The sequence below is a fragment of the Ruditapes philippinarum genome, unplaced genomic scaffold (assembly GCF_026571515.1).
Source record: "Ruditapes philippinarum isolate M1 unplaced genomic scaffold, ASM2657151v2 ctg6622_1_1_1_1, whole genome shotgun sequence".
In the NCBI taxonomy this organism is placed as follows: domain Eukaryota; kingdom Metazoa; phylum Mollusca; class Bivalvia; order Venerida; family Veneridae; genus Ruditapes; species Ruditapes philippinarum.
The window spans coordinates 46,407-62,567 of record NW_026860237.1 but is presented as its reverse complement, the minus strand read 5'-3'; the positions used below and the strand labels follow the sequence as shown (position 1 = coordinate 62,567).

The 16,161-nt window shown below is 30.4% G+C and overlaps 1 protein-coding gene across 4 annotated transcripts; it reads left to right on the top strand.

Annotated features, from left to right (window-relative positions):
- The first annotated feature begins 241 nt into the window (after nt 1-241).
- On the top strand, nt 242-15,374 carry LOC132759327 (uncharacterized). 4 transcript variants are annotated; one of them, XM_060751087.1, is made up of 5 exons: nt 10,370-10,551; nt 11,286-11,376; nt 12,709-12,789; nt 13,283-13,389; nt 13,917-15,374. In XM_060751087.1, the coding sequence occupies exons 2-5, from the start codon at nt 11,310-11,312 to the stop codon at nt 14,160-14,162; spliced, it is 501 nt and encodes a 166-aa protein (XP_060607070.1). In that variant the 5' UTR covers nt 10,370-10,551; nt 11,286-11,309; the 3' UTR covers nt 14,163-15,374. The 4 variants fall into 4 exon arrangements, with proteins under 4 accessions (XP_060607068.1, XP_060607069.1, XP_060607070.1 ...); XM_060751085.1 differs by lacking the exons at nt 10,370-10,551; nt 11,286-11,376 and adding an exon at nt 242-682; XM_060751086.1 differs by lacking the exons at nt 10,370-10,551; nt 11,286-11,376; nt 12,709-12,789; nt 13,283-13,389; nt 13,917-15,374 and adding exons at nt 293-682; nt 886-966; nt 1,412-1,518; nt 1,820-3,434.
- The last annotated feature ends 787 nt before the right edge of the window (nt 15,375-16,161 follow it).

Here is a 16,161-nt window from a genome sequence, read left to right as displayed (position 1 = left end):
AGAAGGCTTCACTGATTTAAATTCTGTTTTGACATGATACAAAGATACATTGTTTAAAAGCAAATGATAAATGTTCTCATTATCAGAGTTTTTGACTTTTGAAAGCACTTGTTAAAAGTAAGAAAACTACCAGATTTCCAAAAATGACATTTTTAATAATAATATTGAACAAGAAACAGTCTGGCATATTTTCTGCTAGAAGCAATGTAACACATAATTATTCTCATCATTCTTCCTCATTGTTTCATAAATCTGCCAACGCTAAACTTGGTCTGATTATATTATTGTCATTTTAATGGAAAGCAAAGAGAAATGTTTTAGATTTCAATATCCATCATCTTGCTTTACAAGAGGAATTGGACTTCTGTTTCTAAAAACGGCTTGCTGGATTTAGCGTGAATATTGAATGTCTATTATCTTTATGTATATTTTATTGAGGAATTCGAATGCTGAAGTGTACGACTTCAATTTAAGAAAACGATTCATACGGTTATGCTATAAAAATACAATACTTTTCAGTCTGAAATTGGAATGTGTTTCAGATAAAAGGAAGTTATTTTGTGCATTTACATGTATTATTAAACTATTTCAGAACAAGGATATCTTCAACAAATGATGTCGGGTTCAAGAACTGTCGCAATAGCCATTGAAGACAGCGAACATTCCTTGTATGCGTTCAATTGTAAGTGAATACTTTAGTTTTCGTTTTTTTCTAAAATGGTACTTCATAAATTATTTGCATTTTAATTTTATTTACACAGACATTAGGAATTTACGTGCATTAGTTAAGTAAATATTTTTTGTTACTAGAAAATACACGTTTCCCTGACCCTTATATGACATATGCAAGTGTAGTTATATATTTTTTAGATATTTTTTTTTCAGTCTATATTGACCATGTCCATAAGAAAAATGACAAAGTTGTCCTCATTCACGTCCCTGAATACAGTAATGTTATTTCAGATTGTGAGTACATTTTGTTGATTCTATTTTCCTAAGTTTAATACAATACTGTCATATTCATGTTGATTAAGTAATAATTATTGTAATTTTTGTTATCATCTTACCATTTTAAAGTATATTGTTGTATTTGTAATAACCAAAAGACATTAAATTCCATGAATAAATAAAAAGCATAACTTTATGATTAGATTGTGATCGTAGTGTACTCATCTTATTTTTACTAGCTTTCTGACGTCGATGAAATAATGTTAAGAGCTTTTATCATCATCTTGATGATTCGACTAAATAGTTGTTAGCTAAAAATAACCCAAAAAGTGAATAAATAAAAACAACATAAAGAAGAAGATGACTAAAATAAGAAAATACCTCAAACAAACAACAGTAAAAACAGAATTATATTCACATTTATTCAACTAACGAAGCACTAAAACATTAATACTTATTGCAGCTTCAGTGCTTACAGATACGCATATCCTTATAGAGTTGCTAAAAATAACAGAGGAAAAATCTCAAGAGCTGATCGATACATACGCCCAAAAAATGAAAGAATTGCAGGTATACGGCTTACAATAAATTACTCTGGTGATATTAAAAATTATACAACGAATTCGTAGAAAATGTTTAGAAAATTTAACGCTGATCAGAATATAAGAGATGTACCTTTTTCAAACCTTACATAGCACAGCAGAAAGTGTATCATTTTAAATAGCTACTCTTATGTTGTTATAAGTTGTTATCTTAGTTATCTTATATCCTTTCAACACTAATTATCATTTACCCTTTCAACATTACTTCTTTCAAAAATGATGTGATTTCTTGCTACATAATTTGTTCAATGTTTTCCTTTGTCGTGTAGCTACAAGGTGCAATAAAACAACAAACTGGAACTCCTGGTGAAGCTATACTAGAGGCCGTCAATGACGAGAAGGCCAATTTGCTAATTCTTGGATGTCGAGGGCAAGGACTTATTTGCAGGACTTTGTTAGGGAGTGTTAGTGACTATTGTCTTCACCATTGCAGAATTCCTGTTATAATATGTAAACATCAAAAGACAAACTGTTTAAAGGACACCGAAAAACGACAAACTAAAAGAAAGTAAATAAACACCAAACAGTCGATCTTTTCAGAACCTATCTGATATTAATCACTAATGAAAAGAATTTACAACACCTTTATGCTAAGAATTTTTAACTGAATTCAAATGTTACTTATCCCTTTCATGAACAAAAAGGTTTCGAGCAAATGTACGTGATTTATTAAAGATATTAAATAGTAATTGTTTCTTTATAAGATCACATCATACATAAGATACCTGTTCAACATTATAAGTCGTATAGACTTTCTTAAAACAGTTGAAGCTGATACAAAAGCAAATACATAAACTTGTTCATACAATATGTTACTTAAACAGACATTTGTGATAACAAGTGCTGATAGACGGCGGATTCCCTTTGGTCTAATAAATTGCACTGTAATTTGATTCGAACAGACTGCCAGAGAATATATCTGGAGTAATGAACAGCAGATTTAATGATTTGGTTATTTCATTTTTACTATCAGTTCTGTTAATACAACTTTGAGAATATGTAAAAATAGCGAAGTTTTACCATTTTGTAGTTCAAATATATAAAGGTGTTTTAGAAAAAAGATAAATGATGCAAAACTTTCATCTGAAATATAAATATCTTTGGAATTTCCTTCGCTGAAATTCATTATCTTAATAAACTAAATTGTTTAAAACATTTTAATAAAGTCATTGTTCATTGGTCTCACATATGTGACATACAACGGTGGACATTGTCTGCTTTTACTTATCATTTCATTTTTGAGCACTTCATAATCCTCTAATATATCTAAAGATTTATAAATTTAAGATACTTTATGAAAATCTAAGACTCACTTAGATTTGTTACATCCACAATTAGATACTGAACTACCTAAAGGACAACTGCTGAATTGCTAAACTAAAAGTATCAACATGTGCATTTATTCGTAAGTGAACAGAAAGTATTAGCGTAATTTTTTAACGTTGGCAGTTCATTGTATATAATCAACAGTAACGGGTCTGTGTACCGTACCTTTGTGTTATGTTGCTTTTAGATGACTGTGTAGAATGGTTTGAGGGCGTGCATTCTTTAAACCTTTACGTTTATTTTTAAACAGCAACAATACTAGACATTAAAGAAGGACGGAACAGATTAACAATTATTCAGTAGAAACACAATATTTTGTTATGCTATGTTTAAATGTTCTTCTGCGTAAGTCGGTTAGGGCGTGCACTTTCCTGTACTGTCCATGAAGAGGCTCCATCAAACCAAGCCTGCTACAATTTTTTTTGCCGTTTTGGACTTTCTGTTGGGATTCTTTTTTTTCCCTTTCAAAATCGTTCAATTGAGAAATCAATGAGATTCATTGCGTTTTATTTCAAAACGTCATTAATGTTAATTAGTGGTGATAGTGTCTGACACTGCTGCACACACATATATATATATTTTATATTGTAATTGCATACATTTTCTTTCATGGAAAACACTTGTAGAACAGTTAATGTACATTAACTACCTTGTTCTTTACCAAAGAGTCTTTCAATTTCAGATAAAAAACATTTTTGTAGTTTGTTTACCCATTTATAGATACAAATGATTTTATAGGGTTTAAATTTGTATGATAGAATTATTTGATTCATAAAGGCACACATATATAATCTACATTTATTACACTTTATTGTTATGCATAAAACGTCGTTTCAAACTGCAATTCTTGACATAGTTTTTAAAGCAAAAAAAAAAAAAAAAAAAAAAAAAAAAAAAAAGAATTAACGGCATACAAGGATTACAAAGATGTTGAATAATTCTCTAAAATGAATTACGCATCTTCACGCAGACATTATTGTGACTTGTCTCATAACTGCCTAATATCATTTTACGACAAATTAAGAAGCCATTAATAAAGAAGTAATTTAATCACTCTTGGGACAGAAAACAGTGTTACAAAAGTTATAACTTCCTCTTTAGTTTGAATAGATCATTCACATGATTTCTAATTGTTGAATATTACAGTTTACTACTAAATTATGGTTATTGCTTCAAAACATCTTAGATCGCAACGCCTTGATTATGTTTTAAATATGGAAGACATTCGATCATTATGACATGATTTTATCAACCGGTTTGAGGAATGTTAATAGATAATGCATTATTTTAAGACATTTTCTTTGTCTTTTCTGTAATAATACTTACTACGCACCTGTTGTTGATTTACACAATATCCCTTTTGAAATATAATTTATGTTCGCACATTTACAATTCTAATTCCAGATATTTGCTATAGCACACTACTTTCACAATAAATTTGTGATTTTAAATAGAATTTATGAATAAAACATTATCTCAGAATATACTTATATCTTATAGAAGCATAATTACCCGTAAAACATATCGTAAATCTACTTTCTTTGTATTAGGTGTCTTCTGTTTTTTTATCATCAACTATCATTGTCTTAATATCCATTGTTTATTATATAATTATCGTTATACGTCTTGTTCAAAAAGTATATTTTGTCTGTATTTCATAATATCTTTAAGGATGAGATGCAGATTGCCTCTTTGTATGTTCACTCTTGTGTTCATCTCTGTTCGCCTGTTTGCGGCAGACATTACGCTCGTTTTGTCTCGTAATCGAAAATAAAAAGGAAAAAGATTACTGTTGCATGTTTGTATTCATCAGCGCAATTGAACTACATCCTGCATTATCTCAGAAAAATGTTTCTTTATTGACAGGGAATTCCATTTAGGTCTCTTGATAATTGAAATTACTTAAAGCAAATGTTCTAGGAACTGATTAACACATCGTGATGTGTTTATATATATCTCTAACGTCGTTATATAACTAGCTATACTAAAAAAGTACCACAAGGGAATTTAAGGAATGGAAATAGTTTGTATATGTGATCGTTATTGAAAAAGAAAAAGAAATTTTGGATCATCAATTACCTCTTGGATCAAGAGGATACATTTTTCGATTCGATGGTAAGTTTTGTTTTGATTATAATATTGTTTATAACATATCGAAACGATCTTAAATCTAACAGTTATTTTCTATATATGATAATCTTGCAATTTTACAATTTTTTCTAAGGTTTTGCTTTTTCTGTAAAACACAATGCCAATTTATAATTTGCCGTGATAATGATAAAAAACCTATAAGCAACAAATACAACTTACAAAAGTTATTTCAAACGCATATTGTACCGCTTTTTTTATATATTATTTGCTGGGTATTTTTGCTTATTAACAAACAATTATACACTTAAGACTAATTGATTTTGTGACATATTACCTATATCTTATAAAAGTATCTTTGTCAGAAAAGAGTGTGATAAATTAAAAGAGAGGCACTGGATGCTGAATAACAAACTAACGACATGGATACTTTTCAAAAGTTCTTTCCTGACTGTGTCTTATTTCTTTCAATAAATATAAATGCCAACTTTCTGGCAAATACCAATGATTATGCAAGCTATTTATTTGAAAACCAGAAGTACATAAGTATGGTGTGCTTATGAAAGTATTGTAGATTATTGATGATAATTATCATACTCAAATTTGCACAACAATTAAACAGAAAGAAAGAAAGAAAACAACAACAACAACAACAACAACAACAACCCAAAATACTTCTTATGATAACAATAATAAAATCATATATATAGAAAACTGTTGTACAAAAATACCTTGCCACTTGGTTGTTTCCTATAACTATATAATTTTTCAGAAATTATTCAACAAAAATGCTCAAATTATTGAAATTATCTTCATTATATTTGTTCTATGCACTTTTCAGGGATTACACAGGCGCGTATCTGTTCAAGTGGCAATGTAAGACTTCCTTAACTCAAGAACCGTGGCCAAATTCTTATACATAAGATAAACATCGCCCAGATATACATTGCATGCAAACATAAATTGTGATATGATTTAAGTAAACTTTTAAAACGGAATATCTTTCCGAATAATTGAAGCATAATCTTTAAGCAATACAATTATTTCCATCAAAGGAAAACTCAAACACACAATCTAAGATGTATATATATACTTTCGCATTCTCCTCAAACACAAAAAGTTTCAAATATCGATATTTAATCTCTTCTTTCTAGATAAACCATGTTCAACACACGAACAATTGTGATTGCCATAGACGACAGTGAACATTCGCTTAATGTCTTTAATTGTAAGTACATTTCAATCAATCTGCTTTTATTTTGTAATTATTTGATTTAACGAATCTAGTTTTCAAGTATCTACGCCATCTTTGAATTACCTCACCTTTTAATTTATTACAGTTCTCATGTTTCTGAAGTAATTTTACTATAACTTCTTTACTCTATCTGTAGGAAAAACCAGGTTACATTAAAACTGATAGTGAAAAAAAAACATTATGTTTAAAAAGTTTTATTGCATATGTTGTTAGTATTTCTTTCCATTTTAGTTTACGTTGACAACATTCACAAAATTGGCGACTGCGTTATTCTTGTGCATGTTCCTGAATACAGCAATGTTATAACTAACTGTAAGTACTAATAAACATGTATAATCCTTTTTGTTAATATTCTGAATGTACCCTGAATCAAACATGTAAATGTATTTAGTTAAATCTACTATAAGTAAAGAAAATTAACAACTTATTCATAATTAGAAATAATGTTTCATGTTTGAAATAGAGAAAATATGAATCCCTAAAGAAAGCACAACACAACAAAATTGAGAATGTTGCAGGCTCGGTTTGATTGAGCCTGTTCATGAACGGTACTGTCAAGTGCAAACTACCGTCCGCGCATCCCCAGCACCGGCTTAAGCAGAATTCAACATTTTAACATGAAATAGTAATATTTGAATTTTGAAACATCTGCAGATGTGTTCATACGGCGATTATCATGGAACCTTCAATGTGACACTTTTATGCTATTCCATCAAAAGCGGCGTATTGTCCCCAAGTAATAGAAAGTGTGTGCCCTAAACGAGAAAACAAGGGGCGGAACTAAACAAAATGGAATTTTGAAAGGGGATCAGCGTTTATCACAGATAAGACGTCAAAAAAACAAATTTAAAAAGCAGGCAACATATCTTAAGGGTGATTCAACATTATTCAAGAAGGAATAATGGAACCAACCAATTAAAAAATGCCGAAAAGAAATAACTAAAAAGTACAACAAACACGACAATAATGTCGTGCTGAAAGATCTTCAAGGATCGGAAATATAACATCCATGATTGAATGTACGGGTTGACTTTTAACAGTCTCTACACAGCACATTTTAATGTTATTAAAGATGCTATAGTTAGGTCGTCTCTCACTTAGTTTTGAGTTAGTGCTCCTAAAGCAGAAATAGAAAATGTACGGTATCGAAATATGTCTTTTACAAACAGAATTGCCAATGCTGTTCATAACAAGATATAAAATTGTAGAACACATTATGTTGTGATGTTTTTTTATCATTCTTTATCATAAAAAACTAAAAAAGTTTGATTGGTGTGTAAGGTTGAAACTAGTAATGGATCTTGCAATAATATGAAATTGCGTTGTTTTGTTAACAGCGTCATTGCTAACAGACACACAAATCCTGGCGGAGCTAATGAAGGTGACAGAAGAGAAAACACGACAACTAGAAGCAGATTATATTCTGAAAATGAACGAGCTGCGGGTAAGTCAATAAATTACCAAATAATGTAAAGCCTTTCAACTGATTAAACAAAGAATACCATACACAAACAATCACGCGTTGAATAAACATAGCTATGACGGACCAGAAAATGAATTATACGCAGAAAATTCATTAGAGCAAATAAAAACAACGCATATCATTAGATAACAACTGAATTATGCTGTAGAAAGTTTTTTTGTTTTTGTAGATCAACGGGTCGATGAATCAACACTATGGTACTCCTAGTGAAGCAATTATAGGGGCTGTTAATGAGGAGAAAGCAGATCTGTTGATTCTAGGATCGAAGAGACGAGGAATTATGTGACGCACATTTCTAGGGTGTGTCAGTGATTATTGTCTTCATCATTGCAATGTGCCTGTTATAATATGTCCACACAAGGTTCAGAAACACTCGAGAGAATACTTTAAATCAGATGAAAACATTAATTAATAGAAATACAAATAAAGGAATAGTTTTTTTTATAAATCGGGTTAATTTATTTTTCTTAAATCCAACTTTCGTGACCGTCAGAAATGAACGGACAGACAAAACGGCAACTTTATTCATACAATGAAGTACATTGCAATTCCATTTTGACATTTTCTTTACTTTCAACAAATTGTCCTACATTTGTTTTGGAGCTGTATTTATGACAAAGAAAGATAATTTAAGGGAGTTAATTCAAAAATAAAACAATGGTTAAAGTTCTTGTACGCTGTAGATCCCCGTAATATCAATTACGGTGAACAATTCCTCAAAATTCTTTGAATAAATTTGGAGGACAAATGAAAACATAATGAAAAGGCATCCAAGGAAATAAGTATCCTAAATAAAACAATGTAACAATGTACCGGGACGTTCAACTTATATATTCAACGATATAGTTTGTAGTTATCCCGACTCAACACCAATCTTTTCTCATTTGAGTATCAATATGCCAAAAATGCATGATATGCTTAATGTAAAAACGAGCCAAATATATTCTAATATATAATCTTATAATTTTTATAAAAAGTATCCGAAGTCATCTTTGGAGTAAAAGCACATTTTTGGAAAAGCAAAGATACCAAATTTTGATGACTATATGCACTTACTGTATGGTCATGGTATTCAATGGCCGCATGGGTATCATTAAGGGGACAACAGGCCTGATTTGTAACTAGGTTTCAATATCTTTAATGCGGATCAAATACAAGTAAGCCGAATAATGTCTGTTCCGTCTGTCTCTGCTGAGTTTGATTACCTAGAATTCAATGTATCCAGTTATTTCCGGGAGTTCGGGTAATTAAACTTAGTTTATAAATACCGCTGATGCGTCTTTAGTGAGTATACTAATCTTTTTATTGAGCGACGATCGTCGTGGCGATGTTTGCCGTCTATTTCGTTATTCCTTAGTGTTTCTCCGTAAGGTCAGTACATTTCATAACTTTTTTTCACAGATTTCATTTGTTTCTCTGTATTGGTCAGTCCCGTATTAGTTTCCATCCTAATAATCCTAAAACTGACTGTGTGCCAGTTTGTGTAAAAATGCGCCGCTACAGGGTCGTTGTACTTGGTCCTTATTGTTGGTAAGTTCAGAAGATTTTTGGTATAACGTGTTCCCCAGCATACATATAGTCTTGGCAAATGTTTAAAGTAAACTACATATACCATATTCATCGATTCACACGGGATCTGATGGCGTTCCCTGTAATAAACGTGTCTGCTAATGTAACATACGGACAAATTGCTTAGGTTTATTGATTTACAGCGCAGACTTAGATAAATGATTGCTTAAACCTTTTTTTTAAACAAACTTGTATTCAGTCAAAAGGTCTTATTAAGGGAATTTGAGAAAATCTAAAAGACATTCTAATCACTTAATAATAAAATAAAAGAAAAATGTAGATAAATAACAAATTACGTAAATAGTCTGCTATGTAAGACATGAATAACATCTATTGCCTTTTACTGAACGTTAGAATTTTTAACGATTTTATGATTTTTGAGTATTTTTCATCCTATAACTCCTGACTTTCGCAGTAAGGACTATATTTGCATATTTTGAGTTATTTCTGGTGACTTACTTGAATTGTACATGTCGTTTGCAATGTGTAAATTATCATTTTAGTTCATGAAAATTAGCATGAATCTGGAGGCATGCTGCTTTAATAGGAATGTAAAGATGAAATAATCAGAAAGTAAATATGTTTTTATTGATGGTCTTGTTTTGTTTTCCCCTGTTTGGTAGACATATTATGCTTTACATTGGAGCGACCATATCTGAAATTTAAAATGTTTACGTCTGGTTGATTGAAATATCTTTTCAAAAAAAGTTTGTTAAAATGTACACCAGGACTTCTAGAATTTCCGATAAGATTCATCAAAAATCCCTAAATTATGATTTATTACCGAAAAACCCCTTTTTTCGATCGTGTACAATCAGACTTTTGTTTCATTTATCAGTTTAACAAGTATTTACAGGAAACATTAGCGTGAAATATTCAGATCACAGATGCTCTAATAATGTTTAGATGATGTTTTTCATTGATATCATTCACTTCGAGAAAACCCTGTCTGTCGCCGTGAAGAATGAAAACAGTTACATAAATATTTATATTGTTCAACTACAAAATTAAACTCATTGGATACTTGTATTATCTAATATCCTAGTGTCTAGATTTTGTTGGCGGCCTCTTGGTTTAAGATGACGTCATTGCATATGTAATTAAAAGATTGTTTACACTTTTTAAAACAAACTTGTATTTATTCAGAAGTTATTTTTACGGAAATATGTTTAACTGAAAATCTAAAAAGGAATTCCTATTCTTAAGTCATTGGTATCTTAATTATTAAGCAAACTTTTCTGATTTATCGAGCAGGATTATTGCTTAAAATCAACATATAGGTAGGTATTTCATTCTTTCTTTTATAAAGAGTTCAAATTTATCTTTTTTTAAGAAACATCAATAATTATATAGATATTATAAATAGATGCTATGTTGTAATTTGGCCGATTCCGAGTGGTCAGCGTTGCTATCTTTGATTTTACTCGGGGAAGAGTTAACAGCGTTTTATAAGAAGGCTTCACTGATTTAATTTCTGTTTTGATCATTTGGAAAGCAATAGAAATTTGTTTAAAAAACCTTTCATTTTTTTATTAGATGTATGGTAAATATAAGATTACCAAAACAGTAAAAATGACACTTTTAATAACTATATCGAACAAGAAATAGTCTGGCAGATTTTATGCCAGAAGCAATTTAACACATAATTATTCTCATCAGTGTTTCTCATTGTTTCATAAATCTGTCAACGGCAAACTTGGTCTGGTTATATTATTGTCATTTTAATGGAAAACAAGTCAAGAGCAATGTTTTAGATTTCAATATCCGTCATCTTGCTTTACAAGAGGAATTGGACTTCTGTTTCTAAAAATGGCTTGTTGGATTAAGCGTGTATAACGAATATCTTTTTATATATTTTATTGGAGGATTTCGAGAGCTGAAGATACGATTTCAATGGATGTAAATGAAATGACTGTTAAGCTACACATATAATTTAATATGAATTAATTGGAATGTGTTTGAGATGAAATTATGTTTTGTAATGAATTTTAAGTGTATCATTACATTATTTCAGGAATCGGAAATATTTATATCAATCATGTCGGGTTCAAGAACTGTCGCAATAGCCATTGAAGACAGCGAACATTCCATGTATGCGTTTAACTGTAAGTAAATAATTTATTTTCGTTTTTTTCGGTTATTTGTTACATGGCACTATTAAAATAATTTGGATTCTAATTTTATTTACTCAGTCATATATTTTGGTACTAGAAAATATATGTATACTGTATTATTTTATGCTTTTCAGTGGATTACTGATTTATCCGTGAAAATTTTATTTGATAATTTCACAGTGAAAATTATCAAAATATAATTTCACACTTTTCAATGACAAAACTACTTTTTAAGATTTTCCCCATGTGGTATCTCAATTTTATTTTTGGTGACTATTCCGACAATGTCAGGCTGTTTAAAGAAAAGCAAACCTGAAATTGATAAATAACTTCTATGTAAAAAGTAATGAAATGCTATTCATTCAAATTTCCAATCACCAAATATCGTCTCTTTAATTTTTTTGTTTCATATTTACAGTCTCAAAAATACATTCCTTCCACATGCAAAACTGCTCTTGACAACATTTGGGAATATTTAAGTATCCTACGAGCAAAAACTGACGTATGCCTTATGAAAACATTAAAAAGCAATGGCAGCTTTCAGTCGAAGAATATGTAAAACAACCCAGCGTTTGTAAGGCTTCCAAGTTTTCCAATTTCCTATCCACATTTTTGAATGTTTACACATCTGTCAACACTTATTTATTGTCTGTTACAATCCTCAAATAAGTTTTCTTTCTTTTAAAAAGGTGTATGACTAACAAATCCAAATGATATCCCTCTGAATCAAACACAATTATTTTCATCCAGTGAAATACACAACTTTGAAAATGGCGGCCGCTTACATTTAACATAGCCAGGACTAGTATAAATTCGCAGTCAGTAACAGAAATATGGATGGATGGATGGTTGGACTTTTTCTCCTACTAGAATTGTTTGTTTTTATTATTTAAACAAGCGATAAGACATATTTTTTAATAAGATGAACATATCACCACCATTTAACGTTGATTGTGGAACTTATTTTTCAACCCATGACTTCTTGTATTTAATGAGAAATTCGATTTTTTTGAGGCTCTAAATGGGGAAAAAAGATTTTAATATTAACGTAAATTTCGTTTTAACTTGTTTTTAAGCATAAAATAAAAAGAAAATTTGTTTGTTTGTTGTGTAAGATGTAATTTTATTTCATCTCGTGAACTTAAAAAAACAGTATTCTCACTCGTGGCTACGCCACTCGTGAGAATACTGTTTTTAAAGCCCACTCGATGAAATAAAATTTCATCTTACACACAAACAAACAAATATCCACTATATCTTCATACGCAATATGCAAGCGTAGTATAACTTTAGAAATAAGACGCATTTCTTTTTTGTTTTTAGTCTATATCGACCATGTCCATAAGAAGAATGACAAGGTTGTCCTCATTCACGTCCCTGAATACAGTAATGTTATTTCAGATTGTAAGTACATTTTGTTGATTCTATTTTCCTTAGTTGGATACAATACTGTCATATTTATGTTGATAGATTAATAATTATTATATTGTTGTAAATTTGCCTTTATGATAACCAAAAGACAAGTTCCATGGTAAAATAATTACACTAATTGAAACTTATAATTAGATTGTGATCATAATGTATACATATCAATTTAATTAGCTTGCTTACGTCGGTAAAATAATGATATGAGCGTATATTTTCTTAATAATTCGGGTAAATAATTGTTGGCTAAAAATAATCCAAAAAAGTAAATTAATAAAAACAAATTAACAAATACAGGTAGATAAATAAGATAAAAAAATATCCTCACCAAACAACAACAACAACCAAAACAAAAACAATAACAAAATAACAACAACAACAAGAACAGCAACAACATATCTGTATTGATTCAGTGGACAAAGCTCTAAAATATAAATACTTATTTTATTTATAAATACTTATTTTATTGCAGCTTCAGTGCTTACAGATACACAAATCCTTATTGAGTTCCTAAAAATAACAGAGGAAAAATCTCAAGAGCTAGTCAATACATACGCTCAAAAAATGAAAGACTTGCAGGTATACAGTTTTTGGTCAACTGTTTTGAAAAATAAACAAAGACTTCATGGAATATCGTTACAAATTAAAACATTTTGAGAAAAAAAATGTTACTATCTTTTGCTTTCGAAAATCTTAAAGAGTAGATAGTTTATCCCCCTCACCTCTGTGGGTTCGAATCCCGACAGGGACTTTGGATTCTTTCATGTGAGGAAGCTAACCAGCTAGCTTACGGAACGTCGGTGGTTCTACTCAGGTACCCGTTCGTGCCTGAAATAAATGAAATGAAATTACACGGAAGGGCACCTGAGGTCTTCCTCCACCAGTAAAGCTGGAACGTCGCGATATGACCTATACTGTGTCGATGTGACGTAAAACCCAAAACAAACAAACAAACAAAAGTTTATCATTCCAGTTATCTGATGTTAAGCAGTCGACGAAACCTCAATTATCTTTAATTTTTTCATCGTCTTTGAATAATGACATGATTCCATGATTCCTTTCCACGTAAGTTGTTCTATCTCTATATTTTTCTGTTTGTCGAGTAGCTACAAGGTGCAATAAAACAACAAACTGGAACTCCTAGTGAAGCTATACTAGAGGCCGTTCAAGAAGAAAAGGCTGATTTGCTAATTCTTGGATGTCGAGGGCATGGACTTATTTGCAGGACGTTGTTAGGGAGTGTTAGTGACTATTGTCTTCACCATTGCAGAATTCCTGTTATAATATGTAAACATCAAAAGACAAACATTTCTTCAAAGGACACTGAAAATCGACAAACTAAAAGGAAGTAAATATACATCCCAACATTCGATCACTTATAGAACCCATCTGATTGAAAAAAATTTACAACGCCTTTATGCTAAGAATTTTAACTAATTTCAAATCTAGTTTGTTCCTTTCATAAACAGAAAGGTTTCGATCAAATGTAGGTGACGTATTAAAAATAGTAAATAGTAATTGTGTCTTAATGTAATATAATCATACATAAGATATCTTTTTAACAATTTAAGTCATATAGACGTCCTTAAAACATTTAAGCTGATACAAGACAAACACATAAACTTGCTCTTACAATATGTTACTTAAAACAGACATTCGTAATTACAAGTGCTGACAGACGGCGGATTCCCTGTGGTCTAATAAATTGCACTGTAATTTGATTCGAACAGACTGCTAGATGATATATATCTGAAGTATTGAATAGCAGATTTAAATATTGTGTTATTTTATTTCTACTCCCAGTTGTGTGTGTAGCTTTTAAATATTACAAGTTATATGATATCTTAAAATGGTGACGTTTTATCTTTTAAGTTAGTTAATATATAATGGTGTTTTAGTCAAAAGAATACAAAGCTCTCATCTGAAATATAGATATCTTTTGAATTTCCTTCGCTGCCAATATGAACATAGTCTTGTTCTTAATATACTAAATTGTTTAAACCATTTTGATAAAGTCATTATTCATTTGTCACTCATACAACGACCGTCATTGTCTTGTATTACTAATCAATGACTGTGCAAATGGACTTTTGTGTGCGTTATTTAAGCTTTGCCGATTGTAAAGTTCTTTTTTTTTAAAACAGCAACAGTACTAGACATTAAAGAATACCAGAACAGATTAACAATTATTCAATATATACACAATTCATTGTTGTTTTATGATTTAATGTTATTTTCTGCTTAAGCCTGTTTAAGGGAGCGTGGACAGTAGCTTGCACTAACAACACTTTCATGAACAGGCTCAATCAAACTGAGCCTGCAACATTTTCATTTTGCTGTCTTGTACTTCCTTTAGGGATTCTTTTTCTCTCCTTCAAAACAATTCATTTGAGATTCATTTCAGATATCAATTTGATTTATAACATTTTGTGTTTACATGCAATTATTAATGTTAATTAGTGGTGATTGTGTCTGTCTCACAATGCCGCTAATTTATATAACATTTTATATTGTTATGAATATGTAAATGGATTTGAGGGCGTGCGTTCTCTAAATACGTTCGATATTTATGTCCAGTTTTTAATCAGCAACAATACTACACATAAACGGATACCAGAACAGATTAACAATTATTCCATGTATACACAATACTGTGTTATTTATGTTTAAATGTTGAATTTAAGTCGGTACTGGGGGCGTGAATAGTACCTTTCACTTTCCTGTACTTCCTTGAACGGGCTCAATCAAACCGGGCCTGCAACATTTTCAGTTTTTACCGTTGTGGACTTTCTTTTAGGATTTTTTCCCTTTTAAATCATTCATTTGAGATATTATTGAGATTTATTGCGTTTCAATACAATAAAGTCTTTAATGTTAATTAGTGGTGATCGTGTCTCACAATGCGCATATTATATAACATTTTTTTTTGTAATGGATTACATTTTCTTTAATGGCAAACACTTGTAGAACAATTAACGTACAACAATTACCTTGTTCCTTAACTCTTCCAATTTCAAATAAAAATATGTTTGTAGTTGTATTGCCATTTATAGATACATATGCTTTTATAGGGTTATTTTTTATTATGAAATTATATGATTCAGAGGACCTATTTCATTTATATAATCTACATTTATTATACTTTATTGTTATGTTTAAAAAGACATTTCACACTGAAATTCTAGACATAGTTTCTTTAGCAGCTGGACTAAAATAAGCACAAACGACGTAAATTAGTTTAAAGATAATGGTTTTATAGGGAGCTTTTACATTACCAGGATTACAAAGATGTTGAACAGTTCTCAAAAAATGCATTACGTATCTTCAGGCAGACATTATGGTGACTAGTCT

Bases quoted from the DNA above. Each gene is read 5' to 3' on its own strand.
- LOC132759327 (XM_060751084.1), top strand. From the start codon at position 11,235: ATGAAATTATGTTTTGTAATGAATTTTAAGTGTATCATTACATTATTT. The intron at 11,377-12,708 runs GTAAGTAAATAA...TTTTGTTTTTAG, and splicing joins TTCCATGTATGCGTTTAACT to TCTATATCGACCATGTCCAT. The intron at 13,390-13,916 runs GTATACAGTTTT...TTTGTCGAGTAG, and splicing joins AAAAAATGAAAGACTTGCAG to CTACAAGGTGCAATAAAACA.